This window comes from Struthio camelus, chromosome W, assembly GCF_040807025.1.
Source record: "Struthio camelus isolate bStrCam1 chromosome W, bStrCam1.hap1, whole genome shotgun sequence".
In the NCBI taxonomy this organism is placed as follows: Eukaryota; Metazoa; Chordata; class Aves; order Struthioniformes; family Struthionidae; genus Struthio; species Struthio camelus.
In genome coordinates this window covers 66,497,886-66,516,828 of record NC_090981.1, presented here as the reverse complement: position 1 = coordinate 66,516,828, position 18,943 = coordinate 66,497,886, and the positions used below count along the sequence as shown (strand labels likewise).

The 18,943-nt window shown below is 38.8% G+C and overlaps 1 protein-coding gene across 5 annotated transcripts in view; it reads left to right on the top strand.

Moving 5' to 3' along the window:
- Positions 1-18,943, top strand: part of LOC104138494 (dymeclin) — a 231,246-nt gene that overhangs the window by 105,752 nt on the left and 106,551 nt on the right. For all 5 annotated transcript variants that reach the window (XM_068924734.1, XM_068924731.1, XM_068924732.1 and 2 more), the window contains exons 12-13: positions 4,466-4,579; positions 6,189-6,283. In XM_068924734.1, the coding sequence (XP_068780835.1) occupies positions 4,466-4,579; positions 6,189-6,283 (209 nt within the window). The remainder of the gene's footprint in view (positions 1-4,465; positions 4,580-6,188; positions 6,284-18,943) is intronic.

Sequence of the window (18,943 nt, the reverse complement as noted above, 5' to 3'; positions counted from 1 at the left end):
TCCTCGAAAAGAGCATAAAACTTAAAATCTTACGTGCTTCACAAGTTGTAGCGTAAATCCCTTGCCAATTTACGGGCCTTCGTGGAAGGCATGCACTGTGTGAGCGCGTGTTGAACATCCCCCCCCCCCCCCCAAAATTAAGGCTCTGCTACATGGGAAAGAAATTCAGCAACATGTTGTAAAATGCATCCATTTTGAAACAAGAAACTGCTTTGCTGCTGGTCGTATTCCAAAGGGTTGGTAAAGAGCGTTCTGCCTCCTGATTACATTAGTGATACTCCAAACACAACTGCAGGAAGCATGGGGAGAATTCAATACTGAAGCTAATTGATGGAAGAAAAACAAAGATCAGAAAGGTGATTCAAAAACAAGAATAAGAGCTTCCCTGTTGAAGTGTTCATTTTTAAATACAACTTTTAATTTTTTTCTGAAGAAATATGTTCCATTTTAAAACAAGTTGTCATCTGCAATGATTTCTGTTCTGTTAATATTCTTATAGAACCCTTCAATAGCCTGCTCATATTCCACTGGGTGAAAACTATCATATATTTAATAATTCAGAAATTAACAAATTGAAAACTTTGAATTGTGCATAAACCCTCTCAGTGCATACATTGGGTTTGTTACTTTTGAGTGGCGGAAGAGGGTTAGTAACCAACTGTGATCACTAGAGTTAGTGCTCCGATGGCAAAAGGTTTGTATATTGTGTGTTTGTGGTTTGTTTTTTTTTTTAAATGTAACACGAGGTTGTGATTATCAAGTTAGGCACTGAATCTGGAGTATACTTTTGGACACATTAAAACACTTTGTACTGGGGAAATTAGTCATTTAGCTTCTAATAGAGATGCGGATTGTAAATATGACTTTGTTTTTTAGAGAGAGATTTTAATAAGGGGACAGTCCCTGTTAAATCAGGACCTCTGGCAATTCTGCATTTTGCTTACAGGAGAATAACAAAATAAAAAGATATCCTTAAGGGTTGTTAGGTGCAGTACATTAAGCTTCAGCTTCACTTTTTGTTATTAAAGTGTTTGCTTATTGATGTAGAGAGACTTGTAGACTGAGAGTCTGTCTTCCAGTTTTTGGTGGTGGTTCACGAATCAGCACAATTTTGATCTCTATAGGTAGTGATATTGGGATATTTATGGAAGGTCGTTATTGTGACTGCTGCCACAGTATATAATTTAAAAAGGCCCTTGATTTGGTAACTGGAAAACTTAAAATGAATACAAATATAAGTTTTTATTGCAGTGTGCCCCAAAATGACATTAAACGGAAGAATGTGGTAAAACTAACAAATGTAAATCTTAAGGGAGAAGAAGTGCTTACGATGGTCCAGCAGGGTATTTTAAAACAGTGGTGGGATGAAACTGGGCAAAGATGAAAAAGTAGACTGAAAACCAGAGGGGAAAAAACTCTAATATTGAGATGTTTGAGCTCTGGAGTAGTCTACTAAGTGGAAGCTTGATTGCTTGAGTCTCTTAAAGCAGGACTGAACAATGATTTTGAGTATGGGCCCTAAAGAGCAGTCCTGTTTTGGCAATAGGATGGGAGAACTCATTTATTTCCAATTCCAATACAATTCAGTGATTCATAATTTCCATAACAGTTCTAAAAACAAACGAAGTTAGCATTTAAATATGTTCAGCGTGTGTAATGCTGTGGGGAAGCAAAAACCAACTTTAATGACCAATGGTATAGGTTTTGAAGTTAATATAGTATATTACTATGAAGTATAGTAATATAGTGTAGTATTTTCTGTTGGTAATGTCGAGTCTTCACCTCAGCTGCAAAATACCTTTGCTTTTTGTTTCTGTTTCTTGTCAAAATACAGTAATCTGCCAATATGTGAATTTAATGTAAAAGCAATTCAGAACAGTTTGAACAGATGCAGTCTCTGGGCTGAATGGGAGAAGCTGTGTTAGTAAAATAACTCTTTTGGTCTCCTGCTTCTGGGTTGTTGGAGCTTCTCAAAGACTGCTAAAGGGGAAAAAAATTGTTCCATGTACTGCCTTTGGTGATCCCCAAATACGAATGGGAGCATATAGGAAGTGTGCCTCATAGAGGAGGGGAAATATTCAGCCAGTAGCCAGAGGAGGGACAGATTGCCTGCTCTTGCCACAGGATTTGGATGATGGCGGTGGCAGATTGGGGCAGAGGCAAGAAAGAATAGTATGTAGAGTATATTTTTCCACGTGACTCTTTTGCAGAGATGGATAAAAGTTGGCATAGTACACTGAATTATGAAACCAGCCATTAGGCACTTAATGTGGCCTAATGATTTTCTTTTCGATCATAAATTAATTAGGAAATAATGTTTGATGTTAAAATTCTTTTAATAGAAAGTGCTTAAGATCTTAAGAAGCAACAGAGGGCGAATAACTATGCAGAGCGTTCTGTGATCTGTGAGCATGTAGAACAGTGTGCATTGCCGTAATTATTAATCTCTTTAAATGTATAACATACGGAATTTTAAAAGACAAATTTAATTCTGTGAAAATGAAAAATATGGGGTGACCTTTTTGGATTCCAGTACAGTGCTCTTTTAGTGATTAGCAACCAAGTGCTTACATCATTTAAAAGCACGATTTTCAATTACTGTTGTGAAGTAAACACCTGATTATCAGTCAAACTGAGTAACCCTTCTCCATTTCCGTTAATGAGAAGCTTGGGTGTTTTGCACCTCTAACAAATAAATCTAGAGGTCTAAATAGCTAAATGTTGGCTGTACGTTTTTCCAGGTTAGCTCATGCCCACATCTTAAGTGAATGTGTGAGTATAACTGATTTTCCTGTTTTCAGATGTGGAGCGATTTATTCTTTGGCAATGTTGAATTCTAGTGGGAGATTTCTGAATTACCAAAGACGGGGATGCTATGGTGTAATGCTTCTTAGCAACAGATGCCTAAGCATTGGGCCTGGGTCTTGCCACTAGTATTGCAGGCTTTGCAACGTTCAGTGTTATGATCTTTGAGTCCTGTGCAGATATCATTGCGTAGGTTATCTGGTTTTGGGTAGCTGTACAAGGCTTTAGATCCTGAAGATATCTTTAATTGCTGTTCTTTTTAAAAAAATAAAAAATAAAATAAAAAAAAAAGCCAAATTTCACCAAATAAATATTTAAGGGGTATATATAAATATATAGGGTTGAGCCACTTCATCTCAGACAGGAGGAGGAAATAGTGTGAAAGCAGCAGCAGCTTGAAGTAGTTCCCAGTATTCCCTTTTCTTTCTCTTCTGCAAGTCGTTCACTGGTCAGAGCTCCCTATTTCTTTCTTAGAGGAAACTGTTTACTGCTTATTCATCCCCTCTCTTGCAGAAGGAAGAGACTTTGCTAAGTGAGCCATTACTCAGTGGGAGGAAGTGGGAATCCTGAAAGCAGGAATGATGAAAATTGAATGGCAACAAACTTTTTTAGTCATCAGAGAAGGGGTAGGAAGGATGGCTAGTCAGAAGATGATGTTTTCACATGACCTCTTGAGAGAAGAGGTCAATTAATGAAGTTGATCAGTGAGCTTGGGGCATGGATTTTTTGAGGCATCTGTATTCTTGTCAAGAAAGATGAAGTTTCACTGAAATGCACTTCATATATTAAAGAAAAAAGTGATAGTGTGATAGCTTTGTGTGAAAGAGTCCTTGATAGCAAATGCTTGTTTCTACTGCCCAGAACAACCCTGCATTTATAGAGGATGCTCTTATCCATGTTTGTTAGGGCAGTTCCTGTAAGCTCATTTTTACTAGCCCTTAAAGTCATCTTTCAGGGCAAGTGTAGTGTATACATCTGCTATATTGCTCCAGATGAGCTGGCTGAAGAACCTGGGAAGAAAGAGCATATTGATTCTCCTGCTGCAGGAAGCTTTGAAATGATGGTCAACCTGATAGTGAGGAGCGCTCAAAGATAGGAAACTCCTCTTTGCTTAGTGAAAGTTGTCAGCAAGGTGATGGCAAGTGACCTCGGCACCAAGAGAGAGGGGTCAGGATGAAGCGAGCAGTTACCCTGTTTGTCGTCTGGGTATCCCTCAGCATGTGCGTGCTGGCCCCTCAGTCAGAGCTTGCCCATGCTGCCTCTTGCCCATCTTCTCATGAGGGAAAAGGGGAAGAAATTGGAAATGCTATACAGGTGGCTAGCGTGGACCTGGAGACTTTCTGAAGTGTGAAGGATAAGATTGGAGAGAATCTATGAAAGCAATGGCGTTACGTATTAGAAATTATGAAATAGCTTATTTTAATCATCTTTCCATGCTTAGATGTGTTTCCACATGGCTTATAAAAGAAGTCGATGAGATCTGCCAGGTGATAATACTGCAGAGCCCTTTATTTTTAGCTTTGCATTGCCATCGATTTTGTCATATTTGAGGCTGGAAGCTAATTTAGCTGTCTTAAGGGATGTGAGAGTACAGAGAATTTTCTGGGTTCTTATTCAGGATAGACTTAGCTGTTGCAAAACTTTTTGTTCCTTTTTTCAGATACTGAAAAATATCACTTGGTATGCTGAGCGTGTTTTAACAGAGATCTCACTTGGGAGTCTTCTGATACTGGTCGTGATAAGAACCATCCAGTACAACATGACACGGACAAGGGTAAGTGTTGTATTTAACACTTAGGTACATACTGTTGAAGTTAGAAATCCACACTATGATTTCAGTTTTGAACAGGGTGTAGGGTTTTTCTTGATTCTGCTGCAACCAGTTGGCATCTGGAGGGAAGGAAAGAGGAAGATCAGTCATTTTAACTAAGCACAATATTAAGCGCTTCTGAACTTGTAATGCAATTTCTGCATTATCATTCAATTCATCGGCTAAGAGTCTCTAAACTCCATAATCCAAGTACAGAGCTAGATGCATAGCTCTTGGAAGAAACAGAATTCAGATAAGAAAAGATTCCAGATGAAGACTTAAAGATTCTTTTTTTTTTTTTTAAACTTGTATGAAGTTACTCAGAAGAAATTTCAGCTCTGTTTGTTAGGGTTTTTTGTTTGTTTTTTAATGAAGTAGTACAGTGATTGGCTAAGACCTTTTTGAGTTCTGGCAAAGCATAAATGCTTCAACTTCATGTCCTTATAGATTATTTTGGCGAATTTTTCAAGCATATGATTCTAAACCTTATAGCAAATGTATAACGATGGTAGCATACACTTCTAAATACCTTTGACAATTAAAGGCACAGCACTTTTTTGCATCCTTTTCATGTAAAACAATTTATTCAATGTATTTTGAATTGGAAAACTTAAGAAACCAACTAGAAGAGAAGATTCTTGACATGTGTTTGCAGAATTTCAAATCTGTTATGCTCAAGTATAAAGGTATATTTTAGGTATGAGTACAGAAAAATCCTTTACTTGTAGAAATAATTAAGCATTGATGCATAGGGACTGATTGCACCCATGAATGGAAGTAAACTTGTGAAAGCTGAATGTGCAGTTGGAAACCCTATTTTTAATAATGCTGCAGTAAGTCAGTATGATGATTTAAGATTAATTCTTTTTTTCCCTTTTGAGCAATAGTCCCATCCATGTTGACTTGTCTGTGACAAAGCAAAGCTGATACTGAAGACTTCCATATGGCTGTGGATTCTGAAGTTTGTCGCTTCTGTGAAAAACCTTCACTTTGATAGGGCCGTCATTTAAATGCGTATCTGATCAAATGGTTTCAGAGTTGCTAACAAGGGGAGCAGAACTCTGACGTACCATATAGCAATAGTTATGGGGAAGTAGGATACAGGGCATGTTTTGAAAGAATTAGTAGGAAGATCAAGATATATCAAGCAGAAAATTTAGGATAATATTATAAAAGGGAGGAGAGGAAAATGTCTTTCAGTATTTGTTACATCCATGATGTTATGTAACGTTGGAGGTAACATTGCTAAAGATGTAAGGACAAACACAGATGCACACACAAGCATGTATTTATATGTGTGTGTATACGCACACACATTTATATGTGTGTGTATACGCACACAAACACACACGTACTGAAATCTGTATGAAATCACTCTTATAAGTCTTATAGAAAACATCTTTAAAACATCCCCAAATGTGCAATCAGCAGTTCTCCTTGTACATCTTTGACCACTTCCTATAAAGCAATAGATATTTATCAGTGTTTTGAGTGATTTCCTTTAGCAGGTATCACTATGTATAAAAAGATAGTTTGATGGGTTTTTTTCTCCTCTCTCTTTTTTTCTCAACAGGACAAGTACCTTCATACAAATTGTCTGGCAGCCTTAGCAAATATGTCAGCACAGTTCCGCTCACTTCATCAGTATGCTGCTCAGAGGATCATCAGGTAAATATAAGACTTCTGAAACAGAGCTTTGTTTAAACTCATCTTTCTTTGCTGAAAGTCAAGAGCAGAGGAACTTGAGTTTTACATGCCTTAATAGATATTGATGAACTAAGTAACTGAAATTGGAACTCAATTATCCCTGAATAAATCTTACTTGCTTCTAGAGCCTGGGTCTGTTCTGAATGCACAAAAAATACTAGTCTCTCTATCTGAGAAACTTCTGACTATTCTCTTAACAGAATAGCTCAGCAGCTGCTTTTAAACGGAGATTTTCAGTGATTTGTAGGAGCTGTACTTTCTTTAGTCATGTATCAAGTTGCTACAAAAATGCCCTGTGGGGTGGCTCTCAAATACTATGCAGGCTGATTTTCAACATGTTTTATTTCTTCCTGTATATTTGGCAAAGGATTTATTTGTTAAATCAGACAAAACATAATGATTATTTTGTGATGGGGTTTTGTAAATATGGGCCACAGATCCTACCCCAATACTTTTTAAATGATTAAATACATTATTTCTAGTGATAAGGTAATATCCGTTCTGGTTCCAAAAACAGAGCTATAATTTTAGAGAAGTAGATATTGTAGCAGAAAAATTCTCAGAATAGGAAAATCTCAACAGAAAAAATTCTCTCTTTTTTTTTTTCTGTGCTCCAGACCACTGTGTAAAGGCAAGTAATCATGCAGCAGGTACTGATCTCATCTTGGCAGCCAACCCGCTGCACACCCAAAAGCAAGGCAGGAAGGTCCTTATTAATGCAATTTAGAATAAACTTTTATAGTGCTTGTCAAGTACAGACTGTGTGCCAAAAACAAGTAAATGATAATCGTGTGCCTGTACATTTTGTAAAGGACTGGGTAACAAGAAATACATTTTGTTCTTAAACTACTGCTATTTAGGATTTAATTCTCTCCTGGCCCCTTGTGTTCTGGAAATGCTTGCTTCCCCGTATATTAACTACTAACTGGCATGAATGCATTCTGTTATTACCTTTTCCCTGCTTGACACACACAATCTTTTTCATACCCCTGGTAGTGTTAATGGGTGTTCAGAATTTGAATTTGAGCTTTTTTTCTGTTACTTGTCTCTGATAATGTCTCAAATATCCGTACTTCTCAAATCACAAGTTTGGAGTATATGTGCATTTGTTCTCAGCTTTCCAAGCCTTTACTGATGTTGACTTCTGAAGTGAAGTCACGCGTCCCCTTCTGATGTGAGCTACGCTACCCTGATGTTCAAAAACTCAATCCAGTTTTTGATATGATACCTCATTGCCCGAGTTTTTTCCTGTATTTCTAGTTTTCTTCCACTTTGCTCTACTACTGTTTTCTTACATCAAAGTGAGATGTATACCTTTGATGACATTTTTGGGCCCTGAAGTAGTTGCCTTGCTAGTCCTGCTACAGCTGGCTGTTACCATCAATCAGTTATTTTGTAGTTAGGTAGCATAACGGCATGTATATGGTTATGTGCCTTGATTTTCATCAAGCTCTTCTGAGTTAATGGGCATCTACTATTCAAAATTTAAACTTATGGTTCAAAATTATTTTGGTTCCAGTGGGTTATGGAATGACGAAGCATGTGGTATGCTGGCCTGTTGGAATGGGTGGAAGGAGTAATCTCAGTACCCTTCCACACATCCGACCTCAGCCTTTCTGCTTTGATTGAAACGTCTTTAGAGGCAGTGAGGCTTCCCCCAGCACCAGCATTTTTCCTGATGGGTTTTCCAGCCTTCTCATGTGCTGTTTTTACCATCTGTAACTACATCTTTGAGGCAAATTGACTCCCTGAGGTTTAAGACCCATCTTAAGACCCAAGGAAGGATGTGCAACGCAGTGAAATTCTCTTGCACTCCTTATATGCAAAATGTCAACAATTTGCTGCAAAGTCTGGATGCCTTATTTATCTTCTGTCTAGACATGCAAAATTGAAATGTCCCTTTAACACTGGCTGCTTGATTTTAGTGGTGACATAATTGTGCTAATGTTCTTATTGGAGATATAATTGCAAACTTTTATTGTTGCTTTATGCTGTTATGTGCAGAAAGGCCATAATACTGAATGGCAGAAAACAAAATAAAAGTCACACTTAAATTGTATGCGAGGTTGTCTGTTGGAGGGTGCTCTTTTATTGTATAAAGAACTAATAAAACCACATTGGAAATATAGTGCCAAGTAGAAATACAGATGAGCAAAGGAAATAGAAGTGGCATATTCAAAAGTCTTAGTTCTTCAAAAAATGTAAGCTGTTAGTAGCTACCTTGTTTGGTTTCTGTACAGCATTTAGCAGAGACTTAGCATGGGGTTGGAGGCAGTGCATTGTTACAATTAATGTTAACAAAGGTTCAAGTGTGCTGAGAACTGCACTGCCTAGTCTTTGTTCAGAGAGTAAGACTGTGCTTGAAGGTAACTCTTCAGTAATCTTTGGGGGCAGATAAAAGATAATTTAGTCTGTGACCCTGTAACATTTGAACAACTTTTAGAGACTAGTCTGGTGGGAGAGTTAGGTCTGAGCAGGGTGCTGGTTATGCCAGCCATTGGGCGCTGGCAGGGTTGTTTTCTGGGTGGAAATAATGTAAGGATAGACACAGAAAATAGGCATGCCTGTCAACTCGAAGGAGTTGAAAACAAAAGGGCAGTATGATCTATGTTATATCATATAGATTGCGATATTTATATGTAGTCTAAAGATATTCCACACTAACGTTTTTAAGTGACTGCCAGTTTGTAACCAACCGCTCTTTATTACTGTATAGTAGAAGTTGTAATGAAAGAAGGTGACTTAAAATTTGAAACAGAACCAGGAAAACAAGAGGAGGGTTATAAGGAATATGCTATATATATATTTGTATTTATAAATATAAATACACACACACACATATACATATGTATGTCTATGTAATATGTGATATTGACCCAAAATCCCATTCTGCAGTTGGAAGCTGTACATCCGGACAATAGACACAAAAATGACCACCAAGGTTGTGATTTAATTTGTCACTATGACCGTGATTGCTTATAAATCCGAAGACCCTACTATAAAAAATGTATTAAATTCTGTACTAAAATGCCCCGTGGGACTGCAACACGGGTAGGCTAGAAGGAGGAGAAAGCTCCAGAGGGAGCCTTTCTCCTGTAAGGTTTTACTGCTAATATAGTAGAATTTTCTTCTCAGGAGCTTTGCAACCAGGGGTTCCCAGGCAGGCTTAAGCACCGCAACGGAAGTATTCTAAAACTGATTTCCTCTCAAGATGAATAGTTTCTTTACAAAGTCTTGGTTATCAAAAAAGCAATAGAAATAAATATTTACGAGCATGTGTATTTCATAAGAGATTAATGTTGAGGCATACTTTGTCCTTCCTTTTCCTAGCTTATGGAGTCTGTTAGTCACTATTATTAAGTTTGGCCATCACTGATGGATCCAAGTTGCTCTATGGTCCCAAAGCTCACTGGTGGATCCAAGTTGCTCTATGGTCCCAAAGCAGAATATTTATTCTGTCATCAGAGTGTGAGCACCTCTGTAAGGGAATAAACCACATATTCATAATGAAAAAGAGTTTTCTCTGAAGAAAAAGCCTAAAAAGAAAACAGTACTTTATTACTAAGTATTTTAGGGTGTAGTTTTGTGAATTATAATAGCTGTGAAACACTTGAAATGCGCTTAGCAATACGAGTGAATAGATGGTCATAATTCAGGCCTCACCAGATGCTCTAATAACTCCTTCCGTCGTGTGAGAAGTGGTTCCGTTTCCATGCACGCTTTTTTGCTAATCCTGTTCTGAGCAGAGACTGCCAGTTGTTATAAATTATGAAGAAGACTATTTTCTATGAAAGAGTTAGCTGAGAATATTCAATACAGGGTACCTAGAACCTCTGTAAAGTACAACTTTATAACGTTTATTAATTATAACGTAATTTATATCACATTCTAGCAGGCAGGAAAATTGACAGATTTGTTTAAAGCTTTTTATCACAAGCAGCTACTGGAAGTAAAAATAGATGTAATAGATGCTTTATGATCAGATGTAGGGCAGGGCACGTTTAATGTTGAATGTTCTCTACTGTAGACTGCCCTGACTTTATATATATTGAGAGCACTCCCCTCTGTCTTCTATTATCTTATTAATTGTGGAAGGGTTTGTTTTTAATTATACAGAAGCTATTTAATCAGCACAGTGCCAAGAGCATTATCTGCATTGGACACTCTCTCCTATTTGTGTAGTGCTGACACCTGTAGTATCTTGAAATAATACTGGTAGACTATTATAAAATAGCTGAGTAGATGTCGTTATTGTCACAATCGATTAGACTGCCAGAGGCAGCCAGATACTATTTGAGCAACAAACCACAACCAGGTGAGCTGTTACGTACCTGCAGTGAGGACAGGTATTTCCTTTGCTTGGTTTATTGGAAAGGTCAGCTTTTACAGGTTTACTCATGTCGACTTCATTGGCTCTGCCTTGTTCTACCAGTACAATTTCTAGTAAGTAACTCTACACACCTAACTGGCATATTAGTGCAAGAATTCGGTGTGTCACTTAAAGTCATACCTCAGTTTGGCATTGATTCCTCTAACCTGTTTGGAAAAGGCTTTTGTGATATTTGACTCTTCTATAGCTAGTCTGCCTACTATAGCATTGTGCGACATGCTTGAAAATGAAGAAAAGATCTTTTCCCTACACAGCTCTCTGCCAACATCTCATCACTCTGTCATTCTAATAAAATTAATGACATAAAGAAGACTGATTACTTAAGGCAAATGCTTTATAATGTAATGCTTGCTGTTTTCTAAGCTGGCATATACCACTAGAGGTTGCCATACACCTCACTAATTAAAGACATGCACATTTAACATTACATGAATTTATAGTGCTAGAAACATAATTTTTCCCCGTTTTCCACTCTGTTGCCACAGCTATTCATGTGCATGGCTCTGTGAACCGCTAACCACATTTTATCAGTTCTGCTTCTCGCCGATCAATGACAGAAAAGTAGGAACTGAAGAGAAATGTCAAAAGATGTCGCATAATTATATGCACAAAATGCTTTGCAGATTCCTTTGACTATCCTAGAGAGTTAAATGGGAGTCAGAGGAAGTTATGAAATAAGAGGTTTTTGTCATTCTCCTAAAGCTTATGGAAGTCAGGTGGAATAAGGAAAAAAGGCCTGCTTAAAAGGGACCACGTTTTAGTAGATCAGACATTCTTTGACTAGTGCATGCTGGATCATGAGAGTATAGTATATTTTACCTGAATGTCATCCTAACCCTGCTGTACCTCTGTTACGAGAGTGAAGAGTGAGTCACGTACAACCTGCCATACTGATTCTGATGAGTATCGGTAAGAAGCAGAGATACTAACCCTATTTCTCACTGATAAGCTAGCCTTGAAGATGATGGTGATGAGGGATGGAAGGTATCCTGGAGCATGATCCTGGGCTTCAGAGTAGCTCAATGTTGCTCTTACCTAATAAAGTTTCAGGTAGTATCCCTAAATATCCGTACTTCAATAGTAGGGGATGATTGCATCTTTGTGGTTCTTTAAGTCTTACTTTTGCCATCTGAGAAGGGGCAGAAACTCACCTGTTTCTCTGCATTCTACAAATATGTACATACCAGTTCTACAAGTACATAAGCAACAAAAGGAAGGCTAGGAAAAATGTTGGCCTGCAGCTAAATGGGGCGGGGGCCCTGGTAACAAAAGACATGGAAAAGGTTGTGGTATTCAGTGCCTTCTTCATCTCAGTCTTTACTGGTGAGACTGGCCTTCAGGAATCTCAGGTTCCTGAGACCAGAAGGAAAGTCTGGAGCAAGGAAGACTTACCCATGCCCACATTGCGAGGCCACTCTTGATTTTCTTTGAAAGGTCATGGGATCAGGAGAGCCTTCTGAGGACCGGAAGAGAGCAGCAAAGGTCACTCTGATCTTCAGGAAAGAGGATCTGGGGAACTACAGGGCAGATTAGCCTCACCTTGGTTCCTGGGAAGATTACGGAGCAACTCGTCCTGGAAACCATTTTCAGAAACATGAAGGACGAGAAGGTGATTAGGAGTAGTCAGCATGGATTTACAAGAGGGAAATTGTGCTTAACCAACCTGATAGCTGTCTATGATAAGATGACTGTCTTGCTGGATAAGGGGAGAGTGCTGAAGGTTGTTTATGTAGAACTTAGTAAGGCTTTTCAACACTGTCTCCCATTACATCCTCATAGACAAGCTGATGAAGCATGGGCTAGATAAGTGGCCAGTGAGGTGAATTGAAAACTGGCTGAATTGCTGGGGTCAGAGGGTTATGATCAGCCAGCACCAAGTCCAGCTGGAGTCCGGCTGCTAGTGGTGTACACCAGGGGACAGTACTGGGTCCAGTACTGTTTAACATCTTTGGATTATGGGTTCGAGTGCACCCTCAGCAAGGTTGCAGATGACTGAAACTGGGAGGAGTGGCTAATAGGCCAGAGGGTTGTGCTGCCATTCAGAGGCAACTTGACAGGCTGGAGAAATGGGCAGAGAGGAACCTCATGTAGTTCAACAATGGGAAGTACAAAGCCCTGCACCAGAGGAGGAATAACCCCGTGCACTACTCCAGGCTGGGGGCCAACCAGCTGGAGAGCAGCTTTGTGGAGAAGGTCCTGATGGACAACAAGTTGGCCATGAGCCAGCAAAGTAGGCCAGTGGTATCCTGGGCTGCATTAAGAAGAGCGTTGCCAGAAGATCAAGGGAGGTGATCCTCTCCCTCTACTCAGCCTGGTGAGGCCACACCTGGAGTACTGTGTGCCATGCTAGGCTCCCCAGTCTAAAGATAGATCTATGTTTACTGGAGTGAGTCCAGCAAAGGCCCCAGAGATCTTTAAGGACTTGGAGCATCTGACATACAAGGAGCAGCTGAGAGAGCTGGGACTGTTCAGTCTGGAGAAGAAACTCGGGGGGAATCTTACCAATGTTTATGAATATTTGATGGGGGACGGGGACCATAAAGGAGACAGAGCCAGACTCTCTTCAGTGGTGTCCAGTGACAGGATGAGAGGGCACTAAACTGAAACACAGGAAATTCCTCTTGAACGTAAGAAAAGCACTTAACTGTGAGAGTGGTTGCTGTGGAACAGGTTGCCCAGAGAGGCTGTGCAGTTTCCATCCTTGGAGATACTCAAAACCCAACTGGACACGGTCCTGGGCAACGTGCTCGAGGTGACCCTGTTTGAGCAGGGGCTTGGGCTAGGTGATCTCCAGAGGTGCCTTTCCAAGCCCAGTGTTTCTGTGATTCGCTCTTTAACACTATCTTCATCATTTTATAGTATCAATTGTTTCATAAGCTACCAAAAAAAAAAAGTTCCCCTCCATTTTAACACGTTCTGCTGTTTTTGAGAATTTTTACCTCCACAGCCAAACTATTTGTTTTGTAGTTTACTATGTTTTCTACCACTGTTTCTTCTTATGGTAGTCTTAGGGGGTTGTTTTGAGTTAAAATAATTGAAGTTCTTCAAGAAAGAGTGCATGATGTTGCTTTAAAATTCATGTTTTGAGCTCAGTTAAAGATGATATTTAATCCATTTTAATCTGAAAATCGGAATGCGTGCATTTCTGTAGCTTTATGATACTGTGAAGTGCTTTTTCAGAGTACGAGGTTTGAGCAGTGCTGGAACAACTGCAAGGCATGATATTCTTTGCTGTTTTGATAGCAATGGCGTAGAAAAGATACAGCAGGTCATCAGTATTCTATTTGAATAGACAATGCCATTTTTTAAAAAACATCTTTACTCCAAAGAAAACATTTTTTTCATTCCTGTTCCCTTTTGTTGTTTTAACAATTTTGTTCTAAGAGTTACGTTTTCACTAGCTTTACCCATTCATGCAACGTATTTGTTAATAGTTAAGTACTTACCAGCTGCAAGTGGCATCACTCAGCAAGTTTCATGCTGGATGAGAAATAAAAGCTTATTGTAGATAATGCTATAAAGAGTGAAAAATACATCTGGCATGAGGGCAAGATATATTTTTCATAGCACTGATTGTTTGATTTGGCTTTTTTCTGAATAAGGCTTTAGGTTTTGGTTTACATGTATATTTTATAATCCTATGTTTGGAGCCATGTAGCTAGTCTATTAAAATATGGAGTAATGTGCATGCAGAAAGATATCAGAGTGTAATGATTTCAAGTGTATCTGCTTTTTTTGCAATGATGACCCTAACTTCCTTAAGTAAAATTGTCAAGAATTCTATAAAGCATTTGTGATTGAAACAGTAACTCCTGCTTGAAAAGTCAATTATGAAACTATTTTTTCAATACAAATTTCTAGTTTGGCATACAGATTTAATAATTTAAATTTGTGCCTCTTTCTTAGGCGCTGGTACAATTCCTGAGTGCCTGGACTTGCAGATAGGAAAACTAGTTCATTTGCAGAACACAGGTTTAGAGTTCAGTGCTTATCCAAGAATGATTTTAGCTTACAATATAAATATCTGTTGGGTTTGTGAATTTGAATGTTGGCTAATTCACAGTGCTGTTTAATAAAGTGGGTATTTTTTTTTCTATTTTCCTTTATCAGTCATCTTTATGGAATCATACATCTTGGCAGTGCTCCCCAAATTTTCTGTTGGAATGCTTGACCTTTTAGTTTACTTGAGTATATCTTATGCCTGTCGTCTTATAGGCTGTATATAAGCAGATGAAGTGTCATGTTGTATTTTTAAACAAAGAAAGCATATTACTTGCCTGTGCTTTCCTCTACACTTATTCCCTTTATAAATTAGGGACCAGGAGGAAATCAATCAAATATATCATGTGTTATTGTTTTCAGTAGAACGATGATGACTCTGAAATGCGTGTCTTAGTTCTGGTATCAAGGCCTTTTCCTCCCTCCGTCCCCCACCATGGAATTTTTTTATTTAACGAAAAAAAATAAGGATTCGGTTAAAATTTTGTATAAGTGGCTTTTTAAAAAAAACACTTAAGTGAGCCAGCTTAACTTCCTGAAACTGAGTGCCAAAAGAAGGGAGCTGAGGTTGAGAAACAGATTTACATCCCTGGCTTGTAGGTTTGAAATCACATTTTTTTTAATTTTATAGTAGTCTTTGGAAATTGCCAGCATTAAGGCCCCATTCAGGTGTGCACATGGAGCTTTCAGTTCTTACGGTTGTGGGGAGCAATTGAAGGAGCTCCCTACTTCACAAGCTTGATTTTGAAAACAAAAAAAGTAATTTCAGAATAGTTGCATGTCCATCATCAGTTCCTTAGAGGCACATTGTGGAAATGTGGGTTTGGGGTTGGCTATGGTTTTTTCGTTGCTTTTAGTGTTGGTTTTTGTTTACGTTTTTTTTTAACTCCAAACCTAAACTGTCTTCCAAAAGATCTCTGTGTATAGAAGCAGAAGATATTTTGAGTTGACAAGGCATTTACTTATTCAAATAGTCCAGTAAAAGAAAAGAAGGAAAAACGCTTATGTGGGAGCAAGACGTGTGATCTGACCTGCTTACTAGGGACCACACTGAACTGAAAAGTCAGAAGTTATTAGTGTGTGAATGTGGTGAGATTACAATTTACCAATTGCTTAATAAAACTTCTTAACAGTGTCAACAGCAGGATGGAATTGCTGGCTTGAAACTCGTTAGGCTGCTCACATAGGAAGATAAACAAATTTCTCTCCCTCGTTGCTTTATACTATGTGAGCATCCTGGCTTTCCTGCTTATTTTTCTTCTTTTATGTCCACAAGAGAAGCTCTTTAAAATGCAGCTTCCTGTTGCATTTGAAAGCAGCGGTGGGGCAGCTGGTGCAGAAAACTAGTGAAACAGTTACCCCAATCAAAGGCGCTTCTTAGGGAGCAAAACTTGTAGAGAAAAGAGAGATAGCCAGGTTGCTGCATGCACGCTTCCAAGCTGTTTGACTTCTAATTTAGTTCTCCTTTAGAAACGTTAAGTGTAGGAACAGAGGAGTTGCCTCTGATACCGGGTTCTCGTTTCCAAACGATGAAACTTCACAATAGCAGGCACTTAGAAACTTTAAATGGGATGTGTGACCTGAGCAAAAGAAGTTAGGTGAATGGGATATGTAATACTTTTCTTAAACTTGTCTTCATAGCTTCTTTATTACAGCAGAGGAACGAATTGCACTAAATTGGAAAGAGTCATTTTTTAAATATCACTTTTCCTAGTAATCATTTTGAATTTAGAGGCAGAACTCTCTCACCCTCTGAAAACTCTTATTTCAGAAGTGTCCACTTTGAGTTTTTCATAATCAAAGAGCAACATAATACACTCAAGATGTCAGTTGATAAGAGTTATAATGTAATAACCCAACCTATACCTTTATTAACACATAAGGTGGAAACTTTCCTGCTTCCTCTAGTAGCTCTCTGTTGGTAATGTTGTAACAAGGTATTTCGGTTGCTTAGAGCTGTGTGGCCTTGAGGATGCTTTGAAACGTGGAAGTTTGCATAATACCAAGCACGCCAGGAACCTGGATGTTCATGGCAGCTTTTTAATGCCACTGTAAGGAAGATCCATAGATAAGTCTTTTATAGTCTGGGTTCGAATCTTAATTGGCCCATTAAATTAAATCTCAGCTTACTCATCTCTTACTCATAACAGAACTGTCCATAGTGGAAAACCCTAGAGAAAAGGATCTGCTGCTGATTTCATACTAGCATAGGTCAAGAGACTCTTCAGAAGTCAAATGATATAATAATAAAAGATTAAGCTCCGAAAGGGGTTCTTGGAATTAATGTTGTGTGGCCAAAGCTGTTAAACACTGAGCCTCTGAGCACCAGCTTTCTGTTCCCCCTTTTTTTTTCTTAACCAAAAGAAAAGGAAGAAATGGAGGGTAATCAGTCGTTTAACTGAACGAGTGAGAGTCTGCCTCTGCCAACATTGCGAGGGTATAGTTGCAAATCCTGGCTTCTGAAGATGAAATGTAAATCTCTCTGCTCTGGGCTTTTCAAAAGTAATAGGTAATTATTTCCCCTCCTTTTCTTTTGCATCTCATGTGAGTTGTACTTGTGCTAGAAGGAAATACCCTTAACGACAGCAAAAGCAATAGTAGGACTGGGTTCTCTTCTCAGCCCGAGAAAGGCATCTTTCTGTGCTCTCAAATTCACATGATTTATCTGCCACTCAACTAGTTTGATTTTATACATTTACCTAAAAGCAGAAGAGAAAGACCTGCTCATCCCACCAAACTTCCATTGCCCTATCATACTCTGCCTGATGCATTTACGTTACCTTGAAATACTTGTGTGTTGGCCGTGTGTGCGTCTCCTTTGCTGTGCTAACGCTTGCCCTGTGCTCTACCCCTTATATTTTTAGAGATAAATTCTCTTCAGTATAGACGGCCACAGAACTGACGTAGCCTCAAAAATGAAAATTAAAATCTTCAAAGATGTTTTGCTTTTAATGCTTCTTGAGTTTGAAATAGTCTTTGTAGCATTTTAGCTTAGAGGAGAACCCATTTATATCTAACCTGGATAGAAAATGATATTCTATTTATGAGAATGCAGAATGAGCATGTTTTTGTTGTTGTTCCCCCCCCCCCCCACACACAGTGCAGTATGTTACAAAAATGATAATCCCATTTTTATTGAATGTTCCAAGAGATGTTCTGAAAATGGCTTTTCGGAAAAGGGCCTTCCTGATATTGCCATGTTCGAGCAGTGTTTGAGAGAGGATACTTTGGGAATGGAAGATTAAACAGTTCTAAGCCAGTGAGTCTAAACTTGATTTTTCTCTGCGGACTGTTAGTAGTTGCGTGCACAGCAGGATACTTGAAGAGATTTTTGTATCGACTGTTCAGCCTTGGCTTTTTAGTAGTTTTGGCTTGCTCTTTCATGAGCTGTTCACTGGCACAGACACACTGCTCTATTTGCCATTGCTTCTCATGCTCTTTATTATCCACTGTGTCATTGATGCTTCTTATACGTAAGGAGTTTCCAGAATCTCTGGAGAGGCGTTTGTTGGGGTACAGAAACAATGTACAGAGATGTCCAGGGTGTAACATATGCTGGCCTTATTAGTTTCTTGCTGACCTAGATTAGCTGTGGGGAAGCTTATAAGCTGATCAGCCATTCCAAAATTGGGAAGTGTCATTGCAATTAGCAGAAAAGGCTGTGACAAAATGAGGAGAGAATTGTTAAGATAAAGGAAAAGAGAATATTGGCAGCAAATGTCCTTTTATTGACATGACTTAGCAAAACAGAAATGTAATTAAGTTAATTTTTGAAACAAATGAAGTGTTCTTTGTTACTGTGCATTGAGTGTAGTTGTGCTCAGGTGTATTAAAATACTGTTCCATGCTGCTTTAACTGTATCAACAGAAAGAGAAGTGAGTACTACATGTGGTTGATCTGTTTGTCTGTGTGTAACATATGGAGGTGAGGTTTTAGGCTGATATCAGCTGTTTCCAACATGGAAATATCATTGAACTTGGTTTAAGCCTCGTTGAACCTGCTGGGGATCCTTAGTGGGCACCTGGTAGGACATTAATACCCTCGCTATCCATCTGGTGTAAGCAGTCGAACGCCACATACCATTAGAGGTGCTCTGAGCCTGGCATCCTCGAGCTCACACTCATGGAGGTTTCCCAGATGGACAGACTGATGGCTTTATTTGGAGATAAGTTGGATCTATGCAAAGCACTAGAATATATCCCAGCAAATGCCTAGCTTCTGAATCGTTCCT